Source organism: Carcharhinus amblyrhynchos, chromosome 10 (genome assembly GCF_965287045.1).
Source record: "Carcharhinus amblyrhynchos chromosome 10, sCarAmb.v2.hapA, whole genome shotgun sequence".
NCBI classification, from domain to species: Eukaryota; Metazoa; Chordata; class Chondrichthyes; order Carcharhiniformes; family Carcharhinidae; genus Carcharhinus; species Carcharhinus amblyrhynchos.
In genome coordinates, this window is record NC_137333.1 from 67,838,559 (window position 1) to 67,850,622 (window position 12,064).

Genomic DNA, 12,064 nt, shown 5'->3' on the forward strand with positions numbered 1-12,064 from the left:
CCAAGTATCCACTGAGGTAAATGGAGTTGGTCACTAGTCTATGGATGAGGCTTAAGGGGCAGAATGGCCTACTCCTGTTCCTGTGGAGTTCATAGGAGTTGTAGTTGCTTTGGATAAATAAAGTTTAAAATCTGTTTGATTGTAATGTGAATTTACATTCAAATACATTTTTAGTACGTCTAGTATTATGAATTCACTAAATTCTCAATTAATAAGCATTGATAAAAGTTGGTAGACTGATTAATGCCTTAATCATTAATAATGCCACTCCTCATGTTGATTTCTTTCAGAATAAAGGCTCCCTCCAGTTTGAAGACAAATGGGACCTCATGCGGCCCATTGTTCTAAAGCTGTTACGGCAGGAATCTGTGACAAAGCAGCAATGGTTTGACTTATTTTCGTAAGTATCTGGATTACTTAGAAAACCTAATATAAAAATGTTGAGATAGATTTTTGTTTAGTTTCTGGCTTCCTCAACAGCCCATCTATGATCCCAACCAATTTCCTGGCTTAAGAGTCATTTAAATATTTTGAGTAGACAGGTTGTCTCAGAGATTGGTGAGTGGAATGCAAATAGGATTTGAGTGCAACTGCTGCAGCAGGCCCTTGATACCGGCTGTTGTAATGAGATCTCCTATCTCTGGAGTAGATAAAGAAAAGCCTGCAGTTTAGAGTACAGATCTAAATTTTGAGAGGCCGAGAAAAATAATTGATTGCCTTGTGATTGTTTATACTCTGGCAACATAACTTTTAGATTTTAAATCGTCTTCCATGTGGATGTAGCAATAGGTGGAGCAGCGGTTCACGGTTCTCCTAGCACTCAATATTACTGTGGTGCGATTAGAAAAGAAACGGTGTGATGTTTCATTAACTGTATGTGTACAAATTTTGGGATGCTCACCTTTACTTCTGACCAGAATCCTGAAAGTGATGGAGAAACTGTTGGAACTCTATTTCCAATTTACACCTCCTGCCTACCTCAGTTCTACCTAAAATCAGACACAAAAATGGAATATCAGCCCCATTGTTTTGATAGGTTTTCCATGGTCCATTTAAAATTAATAAACATCAAATATTCGTAACCTTCAGCAAAGCATTCAGGCAGACTTCTAATAAAAGTACAAATGAAACATGAGGTATGGAACTAATTTAAGTTTGAGTTGTGACTCTCCATACAGCCTTACAGTTCAGATACTGACAAACCTCAGTGCTTTGTTCTTGTGGTATGGCATGCTCAGAACTCAATACTAAGTTAATACACTACTTCCATTTGGAAACAGCATGGAGTTATTTGATTTTTACTTGTGCTTAATCAGACTGTATACTGATCTGGATGAATTTGATAAGATTCAGGTTATTTGTAATTTGTAGGTCATTCTTTACAAAAATTGGTTTAGCTCATAGCCATTTTATTTTCCTACTTGGAATAGTAGTATAATTTTAAAATCTAAAAAAGTCTCATGCACAATAAACAAATCACTCCAAGGTACATTGTGTTTTACTTTTATTGAAGCTAATGTCTCTTGTGTTCAGAATTCTACATTGTTAATATTACTGTTGTTTTGTCATAGAGATGTTCATGCTGTCTGTCTGTGGGATGATAAGGGCCCAGCAAAAATTCATCAGGCTCTCAAAGAAGACATTCTAGATTTTATAAAACAAGCTCAAGCTGTAAGTCTTTTTAAAAAATATTTGTGTATTGAATATTTTGTTAACTATCCTGAATAAGACACACAGTAGTCACAGGATAGATCATCTCAAATAGAATGTGAATGTTGGCAGTTTGGTATAGGAGGAGAAGGAAGTGCTGCCTTTTGCCTCCAATACTTTAGAGACCGGTGCTGAAGACATATTATCAAGAATTAAGTGCGGATCTTAGTGCAGGTTAAAAGACAACAAAGTATAAACTAGATTGAATACATATACTAACTTAATTATTGAGTTAGAACAAGGTTATACAAGGTATGGCTGGTTTGCAGCAGCAATAGCATATTGAAGTTTGTGGAGAGCATGCAATCCCAGCTAGCTGCATCTACAGTAAGTGTCTGCATCACGTGAGACATCAGTTCAGGCTTTAGTCAGAATGCAGACATTGTGACATTAGGAAAGGGAGTGAGGTCTGGACACAGGCGGTAGTCATATCCTTTAGATTATGAAGTGGTAAAAGCCTGGTTAGTGGTCAGGGGCAGAAAGGCGTGAGTGAGTTGAGCTGTGCTGGAGGAGCCTTGACCTTTGATATTAATCAGCAGGTATCAGGTTCTGGATGCCTATGTCAATAACTGCAAAGCCTGCAGGGTGTATGAGCAAACTGACCATGTCATGGTGATACAAGAGGTGCCATTTCATTGGGATGGGTGAAAAGAAATATGATAGTGTTAGGAGATGGCATAGTCAACGATAGATGTTGTTCTTTGCAGCAGCAACCAGGCATATTGAAAGTTGTATTGTTTCTCTGCTGCCAAAGTCACGGACGATCCCCTGCAGTTGGAGAAGAATTTAAAGTTGGAGAGCAAGAATACAGTCACCATGGTTCACGTTTGGAGCAATGACATCAGTAGGATGAGGTTCTGCTGAGGGGGAGGAGTTCTGAAGAGCTAGGGTCCAAATTCTAAAAACAGAACTTGAGGTAATAATCTTTGGATTATGTTCTGCATTTGGACCCAACCAGGGAGGTTGCAAGGAGAGCCCTGACATTAGGACAACCCAAGGTCTGCATAAATTCTGTCTAGGCCTGCATTCTGGGGAAAGACACTTCTGTTTCACTGGACACTGAGTTGACTGGCAATGCACAAGCCATTGTCTCACGAGGCATATAGCAGTCAAACCAGCTGAGCCAGGTTGGAATAGGGTGAAACAGCTCAAAAGTTGGAAGTGTGGCACTGGGTGATGTGGGGGATGAGGCATTTGATTCATGTGGCACTGGCACCAGCACTGGGAAACAGAATGCTGTTCTGTTGTGACAGGCTGTAGTTAAACTGGACTGAGACCAGTGTTCTGGCAAATTGTATAATGGATAAGGCTTGAAACTAAAATAATTGACAATAGTGTTAGGGTAGCAATCAGAAACCCCAAAGTATGTTATGAAGCCTGACCAGACCTTATACTTTTTTTATTTTGGCATTAGTATGAGGTAAAGGTATTTCACTCCAGGTGTGGTTCTATTGACATACTAGGATGCTTTTATTAAAACAAACTTTATTTAACAATACAGTTTATAACAAATGAATTAACTTAAGCTTTTAGCACTCCGTTTTCCTCCAAAGATGCAGGTTAGGTTGATTGGCCATGCTAAATTTCCCCTTGGTGTCGGGGATTAGCAGGGTAAATACATGGGGTTATGGGGATGGGGTGAGATTGTTGTTGGTGCAGGCTTGATGGGCAGAATGGCCTCTTCTAAACTGTAGGGATTCTATGATTCAAATTCAAGCAATATTCCTCTTATAGACTTAACTCCTCTTCAAAATTAGTTAAAGCTATGGTCTTACATGCTTGTACTTCTTAACAGTCCTAGCTGGAGAGAGACAGATAGACAACTGTCTTTGACAGCCCCAAACAGTAACCTCCAGAGAAGAGAGTGCGAGAGACAGACAGAAAGACACCTTTTGCTTCTTTCAGGACCAGGCAGAAACTGACTGTGTTTTCAAGTAAAAAGGAACTGTGTTTTTCCTGCAAGCTTAGCTGTGCTCATTCACATGACTCTCTCTCTGTCAATCAACTTATTCAAAACCCTACTCTAAAACCTCAGGGCAAAAACCAAACTAAACAAAATTGCATCAACTCCGATTATAGTAAACATTCCTAGCTAAAATCAATTAACCTGCATTCTCAACATGTGGGCTGCCTGGTGCAGACAAATCGGCATTATGTGAAACAGCTGAATTTTAAACGTACCCCTTACAAGAAACATGATAAAAATACATTTCTTAAAGGCACAGTACCATCACAATAGGAGCCTTCAATATTTTTGTTTGCCTTTGTTGTGACAGTTAAATGGGTGAGCAAAAGCTGGACAGATGGTATAAAATGTAGAATATGTGAATAATGCACTTTGATGGGAAGAATGAAGGAGTTGAATATTATTTATAAGAACATAAGAAATAGGAGCAGGAGTAGGCCATCTAGCCCTTCGAGCCTTCCCCGCCATTCAATAAGTTTATGGCTAATCTGAAGTGGATCAGGTCCACTTTCCCACCTTCTCCCCATAACCCTTAATTCCCTTGCCTACCAAAAACCTATCTACCCGTGTCTTCAATATATTTAGCGAGGTAGCCTCCACCACTTCAACGGGCAGAGAATTCCAGAGATTCACCACCCTTTGAGTGAAGATGTTCCTCCTCAACTCTGTTCTAAACTGCTCCCCCCCCCTCCAATCTTGAGGCTGTGCCCTCTAGTCCTGCTGTCCTTTCTGAGCAGGAAGAATCTCTCTACCTCTACCCTATCCATCCCCTTCATTATCTTACACGTCTCTATAAGATCCCCCCTCATCCTTCTAAACTCCAACGACTACAGACCCAGTCTATACAGCCTCTCTTCACAGTCCAACCCCCTCATCTCCGGTATCAGCCTAGTAAACCTCCTCTGCACTCCCTCCAAGGCCAAAATATCCTCGCGCAAGTGCGGCGACCAAAACTGCACACAGTACTCCAGCTGCAGCCTTACTAGTGCCCTGTACAGTTGTAGCAAGACCTCCAGCTTTTATATTCTATCCTCCTCGCTATAAAGGCCAGCATTCCATTTGCCTTCTTGATCGCCTGCTGCACCTGCAGACTGGGTTTTTGCGACTCATGCACAAGGACCCCCAGGGCCCTCTGCACTGTAGCATGCTGCAGCTTTTCACCCTTTAAATAGTAATCCCTCCTCCTATTATTCCTGCCAAAGTGGATAACCTCACACTTGCTAACATTTGTATTTCATCTGCCAGGCCCTCGCCCACGCGCTCAGCCTATCCAGATCCCTCTGCAGACTTTCCAAACCCTCCGCACAATTTGCTTTTCCACTTATCTTCGTGTCATCAGCAAATTTCGACACCCTACACTCAGCCCCCTCCTCCAGATCATCTATATAAATGGTAAATAGCTGAGGCCCCAGCACCAATCCCTGCGGCACTCCACTAGTCACCAACCACCAATCAGAATAGCACCCATTGATACCAACACTCTGCCTCCTATTAGACAGCCAATCCTCTATCCACGCTAACACCTTACCTCCAACTCCATGCCCCCTAACCTTCTGAAGCAACCTTTTGTGAGGCACCTTATCAAACGCCTTCTGAAAATTGAGAAACACCACATCCACCAGTTCCCCTCTGTCTACCGCACTAGTCACATCCTCGTAGAATTCCAATAAATTTGTCAGACACGACTTCCCCTTAACGAATCCATGCTGCGTCTGCTCTATCAAACAATTCTTCTCAAGGTGCCTCGCTATTTCTTCTTTGACGGATTCAAGCATTTTTCCAACAACAGACGTTAAACTAAATGGCCTATAATTCCCTGCCTTTTGCCTGCTACCTTTCTTAAACAGCGGCGTAACATTAGCAGTTTTCCAATCTTCTGGCACTTCCCCGGAATCCAGCGAAGTTTGGTAAATAATCACTAAGGCATCTACTATCACCTCTACCATTTCCTTCAGAACCCTGGGATGCATTCCATCCGGTCCTGGGGACTTGTCCACCATCAGTCCCGCTAGTCTATCAAGCACTACCTCTCTAGTGACAGTAATCGCATTCAGGCCCTCAACTCCTACCATCCTCCTATCTTTAATACCTGGCAAACTATTTGCGTCCTCCTCCGTGAAGACCGAGGCAAAAAACTTATTTAAGGCCTCAGCCATTTCCTCATCCCCCACCACTAAATCCCCCCTCTCATCCTCTAAGGGTCCAACATTCACTCTAGCCAGCCTCCTCTTATATATTTGTAAAAACTCTTGCTGTCCTTTTTTATATTTAGTGCTAGTTTAGCTTCATAGTCTATCCTTCCTTTTTTTATCAACTTCTTAGTCAATCTTTGTTGATTTTTAAACCTCTCCCAATCTTCTACTCGCCCACTACTTTTAGCCACTCTAAACGCATCAGCTTTTAACTTAGTACTCTCCTTTATTTCCTTCGATAACCACGGCTGATTATCCCTTCTCCTATGTTCCTTCTTTACCATTGGAATAAATTTCTGCTGAGCACCGAAAAAGATCTCCTTAAAGATCCTCCACTGTTCCTCAGCAGTCCTACCGACCAATCTGCACCCCCAATCTACATTTGCCAATTCCTCTCTCATCCTATCGTACTCCCCTCTGTTCGAACAGAGGACGCAGGTCCTGGACCCTACTTTCTCATCCTCCATCTGCATCAAAAACTCAACCATACAATGATCGCTCGTCCCAAGAGGATCCCTAATTCTACCTGCCTCGTTACACAACACCAGATCTAAGATAGTTCGCTCCCTCGTCGGTTCCGTCACACACTGTTCAAGGAAACTATCCCGGCAGCATTCCAAGAATTCTTCCTCAAGCCCACTGCGTCCGACATGGGTCAACCAATCAATATGTAGATTAATTATCGCCGTTCTGTTTTTGCACGCATCATTTATTTGCTTGTTTATAGTCCGCCCCACCTCCAAGTTATTATTTGGAGGCCTATAGACCACACCCACCAGCGTCTTCCTCCCCTTACTGTTCCTTATCTCCACCCACAACGATTCCACGTTCTGCTCTTTGGAGCCTATATCTTCCCTTACTACCGCCCTGATATTGTCCTTAATCAGCAGAGCTACCCCACCCCCTTTTTCCTCCTGTCTATCCTTCCTAAACACTTGATACCCCTGGACATTCAGCTCCCAGTCCCTGTCACCCTGCAACCATGTTTCCGTAATGGCCACCAGATCATATCCATTTGTGCTGATTCGCGCCACCAGCTCATTCACTTTGTTCCGAATGCTTTCTGCATTCAGATAAAGTGTCTTTATCCCAGCCTTTATCTGTACCCTATTTGAAGGAACGCTACCAACCTTTCTCATGCCCCCTACTCCCTTTATTATTGGGACACCCTCAACATTTTCCCATGCCCGTACCCTCTCTTTTACTTCGCATTCTAATCAGTAATCTCTAAACTGTCTGTAATTTCTCTTAGCCCTGCGCCAACCACCCCCCGCCCCCCCCCATTAGTTTAAGGCCCTATCTACAGTCCTAGTTATACGATTCGCCAGGCCTCTGGTCCCAGCACGGTTCAGACCAAGACCACCCCATCTGAACAGTTCCCACCTGTCCCAATACTGGTGCCAATGCCCCATAAATTCAAGATGTGGTTATGCCGGCGTTGGACTGGCATAACGCAGTAAAAAGTCTGACAACACCAGGTTTTAGTCCAACCGATTTATTTGATAATAGACTCACAAGCTTTCGGGGTTAGTCCCTTCGTCAGGTGAACGGAGAGTTCTGGCCTCAGACAGAGCATATAAAGCGCAGACAGTTTAGAGATTACTGATTAGAATGCGAATCCTTACACCTAACCTGCTGTTCAAGACCTGAAGTGGCTGACAACGTGAGTGGAAGGAGCACATCCTTTCTTGCAAAGTACTTCCCCGGAGCGGAGAAGCTACAACATCTTCTCCGGAGTCTTCAACATATCATTGATGAAGACGAACATCTCGCCAGGGCTATCCCCACACCCCCACTTCTTGCTTTCAGACAACCACACAACCTCAAACAGACCATTGTTCGCAGCAAACTACCCAGCCTTCAGGAGAACAGTGACCACAATACCACACAACCCTGCCACAGCAACCTCTGTAAGACATGCCGGATCATCGACACGGATACCATCATCACACGTGAGAATACCATCCACCAGGTACATGGTAAATACTCTTGCAACTCGGCCAACATTGTCTACCTGATACGTTGCAAGAAAGGATGTCCCGAAGCATGGTACATTGGGGAGACCATGCAGACGCTACGACAACGGATGAATGAACATCGCTCGACAATCACCAGGCAAGACTGTTCCCTTCCTGTTGGCGAACACTTCAGTGGTCACGGGCATTCAGCCTCTGACCTTCGGGTAAGCATTCTCCAAGGCGGCCTTCACGACACACAGCGCAGAGTCGCTGAACAGAGACTGATAGCCAAGTTCCGCACACATGAGGACGGTCTCAACAGGGATCTTGGGTTCATGTCGCACTATCTGTAACCCCCGTGACTTGCCTGGGTTTGCAAAACCTCACTTACTGTACTGTCTGGAGACAATACACATCTCTTTAACCTGTGATCAGTGCTCCTTCCACTCACGTTGTCAGCCACTTCAGGTCTTGAACAGCAGGTTAGGTGTAAGGATTCGCATTCTAATCAGTAATCTCTAAACTGTCTGTGCTTTATATGCTCTGTCTGAGGCCAGAACTCTCCATTCACCTGACGAAGGGACTAACCCCGAAAGCTTGAGTCTATTATCAAATAAATCGGTTGGACTAAAACCTGGTGTTGTCAGACTTTTTACCATAAATTCAAACCCATTTCTCCCACACCAATCCCTGAGCCACCCATTCATCTCTTCAGTCCTATTTACCCTACGCCCATCTGCATGCGGTTCAAGTAGTAATCCAGAGATAACCACCTTTGTCGGTGGTTTAAATGGATTTAAATGGAGAACGACTGCAGAGAACTGCAGCACAGGATTGGGGATCCTTTTCCACAAATCACAAGTTACCATGGAAATTCAGCAGATAATAGGGAAGGCAAATGGAATGTAGATCTTTATTCCAAAAGGAATGGCGTGTAAAAATAGGTAAGTTTTGCTAAAAACTATACAAGATACTGGTTGGACCACAGAATACAGTGAACAGTTTTATCTAAAGAAAGATAAACTGGCATTGGAGGCAGTCCAGAGAAGGTTCATTAAGTTGAATTCTGGGTATGATGGGATTTTCTTACGAGGAGAATTTGAGTAAATTCGGTCTGTAGTCATTGGTGTTTAGAAGAATAAGAGGCGACCTTATTGGAAGAGAATTTTCAGGGGACGTGATAGGTTGTTCCCCATTGTGGGAGAGTCTGGGACCCATAGCCTTAGAGTAAGGGGTCGCACAGTTAAGACAGAGATGGAGAGAAATTTCTTCTCTTTTTAGGTAATAAATTTGTGGAATTCTTTACCACAGAGGGCTGTAGAGGTGGAGTTGTTAAGTATGTTCAAGGCTGAAATATTCTTTTAATCAGAAAGGGAATCAAGATTTATGGGGATAAGGTGGGAAAGTGGAGTTAAAGATTATCATATTACATCAGTCATAATCTTATTGAATGGTGGAACAAACTTTTGCTTTTACATCTAATGGTCTTATTCCAGAAATAGTGGGGAATCAAGGGACTAATGTGAGTGAGAAAGATAAATAACATTTAGTAAAGGAAATGTACTGGAGAAATGGGACTGAAAGCTAACAAATTGCCTGTAACTTATGGTCCTCAGATTCAGAGAGCTAGCTGCAGAGATAATGGATGCATTTGGTGTAATCTTCCAAAATTCACCAAATTCTGGAATGGTCCTAGTGATTTGAATGTATTCAAGCAAGGAGGGAGAAAGAAACGGAGAACTATAGGCTGTTTAACCTGACATCAATCTTTGGGAAAATACTGGAATCTATAATCAAGGAAGTAGTCATGTAGAGCTTCAGAAATCATAGGATTAGATGGTGTCAGTATGATTTTATGAAAGAGAATTTGTGGTTGACAAATCTGTTAGTCTTTTTTTAAAGACTGTAGGTTCAAAAGGGGAACCAGATATAGCATAGTTGGATTTTCTGAAGATATTCAAAATGGTGACACAAAAGATTGTTGGGCTAGATGAGATTCATGAGGTTCGGGGTAATTTATTAACATGGATACAGGATTGATTTAAAAGGCATAAGAGAGAGAAGGATTAAACACGTAATTGGATGGTGTCCTGTGTTGTAACCAAATGGCCTATTGTGCTTGTGCTAGCTCTCTGCAAAAGCAGTTTAGGTAGTACCTCTCCCCTGCCCTTTTCCTTCAGGTGCTTATCCATTTCCTTTTCAAAGTCACGATGAATTTACACTCTTCTTCCTTTCATGCAGTGCATTTCAGAGCCCAATAATTTGTTGAGTAAAGAAGTTATTCCTCATGCCATCTTTCGCTCTTTTGCCAATCACCTGAAATTATGTTGTTCAGTTCTCCACCCTTACACTTTATCTACTTTGTTTCTATACTTTGTCTTAATCCCTCACAATTTTGAACACCTCTATCAAATTTTTTAATTTCCTTGTTTAAGGTAAAGAAAAACACCGCTTCTTCAATCTATCCACAAACCTTAAGTAGCTGAAGTCCCTCAACCCTGGGTCATTCCTGTAAATCTTTTCTGCAACTTCTCTAAAACCTTTGCATCCTTCCTAAATGTAATGCCCAGAATTGGGCACATTCTCATACTGTTAGTAATAAAGTGCTGCAAATATCAGTGGTGGGGCTCAACTATTTATTATCTGTATTAATGACTTGGAAGAAGATACCAAGTGTAATGTATCTAAGTTTATTGAGTCAGTTGTGAGGAAGACACTATATATAAACTGGGGAAATGTGAGATAATTCACTGTAAGAACAGAAAAATAGATTCTCACCATTTAAAAACATTTTATTAAATGTTGAAATTTAGGGGTTTTCAGTGTCCTTAGACCAAAAACACAAACTTCGCATGGAGGTTCAGGTAGCAATTAGGTAGGCAAGATATGTTTTGGCCTTCATTGCAAGAGAGTTGGAGTACAGACGAGGAAGGAGTAAGGAATTCTTACTGGAATCGTGCATGTCCTTAGGCCACTTGTGGACTACTGTGTACAATTTTGGTCTTTGCACCTTAGGAAAGATACACTTGCCATAGAGTGGATGCAACAAAGATTAACTAGTTTGATTCTTGGGATGAGAGGTTTTTTTCAATGAGGAGAGGTCCAATGGCATCTACCTGTACTCTGGAGTTTAGAATGTTGTTAGGGTTTATATTATGTGATTCTGAGATTTTGAAAAGTTAGATGCTAAGAGGCATTTTGTCCTGGTTCTAGAATTAGAGGACATAGTCTTAGGATGTTGATGGCCATTTTGACTGAGATGAAGCAATTCCCTCGCTAAAAGGTTTATGAATCTTTGGAAATCTGGACTGGGGGCTACAGCTACTCAGTCATCAAATATATTTAAGGCTGGACAAAGAAAATTACAGCACAGGAACAGGCCCTTCGGCCCTCCAAGCCTGCACCGACCATGCTGCCTGACTTAACTAAAACCCCCAACGCTTCCTCTATTCCCATCTCATTCATGTACTTGTCAAGACGTCCCTTAAAAGTCACTACCGTGTCCGCTTCCACTACCTTCCCCCAGCAATGAGATCCAGGCACACACCACACTCTGCGTAAAAAGTCTGCCTCGTACATCTCTTTTAAAACTTGCCCCTTGCACCTTAAACCTATGCCCCTAGTAATTGACTCTTCCACCCTGGGTAAAAGCTTCCGACTATCTGTTCTGTCCATGCCTTTCATAATCTTGTAGACTTCCACCAGATCTCCCCTCAACTTCCGTCGCTCCAGTGAGAACAAACCAAGTTTTTCCAACCTCTCCTCATAGGTAATGCCCTCCAAATCAGGCAATATCCTGGTAAATCTTTTCTGTACCCTCTCCAAAGCCTTCACATCCTTCTGGTAGTGTGGCGACCAGAATTGAACACTATATTCCAAGTGCGGTCTCGCTAAGGTTCTATAATGCGTCAACATGATATGCCAATTTTTAAACTCAATACCTCAGCCAATGAAGGCAAGCATGCCATATGTCTCCCTGACTCCAAATTTAGACTTTTGGACTCTTAAAGGAGTAAAGGGATATGGGAATCCTGTAGATAATTAGAACTAAAGGCAAGGATCAGCCATGACCTTTTGAATTGGAGGAACATGCTTGGAGGGTTGTATGACCTCCTCCTATTTCTTATGTTCTAATTACTCTATTCACTGTTTTATACTTTTGTATACTGCCCCATTGAAGCTATGTTTTTACGCTGCGAAATTATAATGCGGTTCCTAATTTACCATTCAGAACGCTT

The 12,064-nt window shown here is 42.3% G+C and overlaps 1 protein-coding gene across 1 annotated transcript in view; it reads left to right on the forward strand.

The window, feature by feature from the left end:
- LOC145349025 (cullin-5) overlaps window positions 1–12,064 on the forward strand; it is an 87,931-nt gene that overhangs the window by 21,494 nt on the left and 54,373 nt on the right. The window contains exons 2-3 of the mRNA XM_080197255.1: window positions 291–400; window positions 1,572–1,671. Of these exons, the coding sequence (XP_080053381.1) occupies window positions 291–400; window positions 1,572–1,671 (210 nt within the window). The remainder of the gene's footprint in view (window positions 1–290; window positions 401–1,571; window positions 1,672–12,064) is intronic.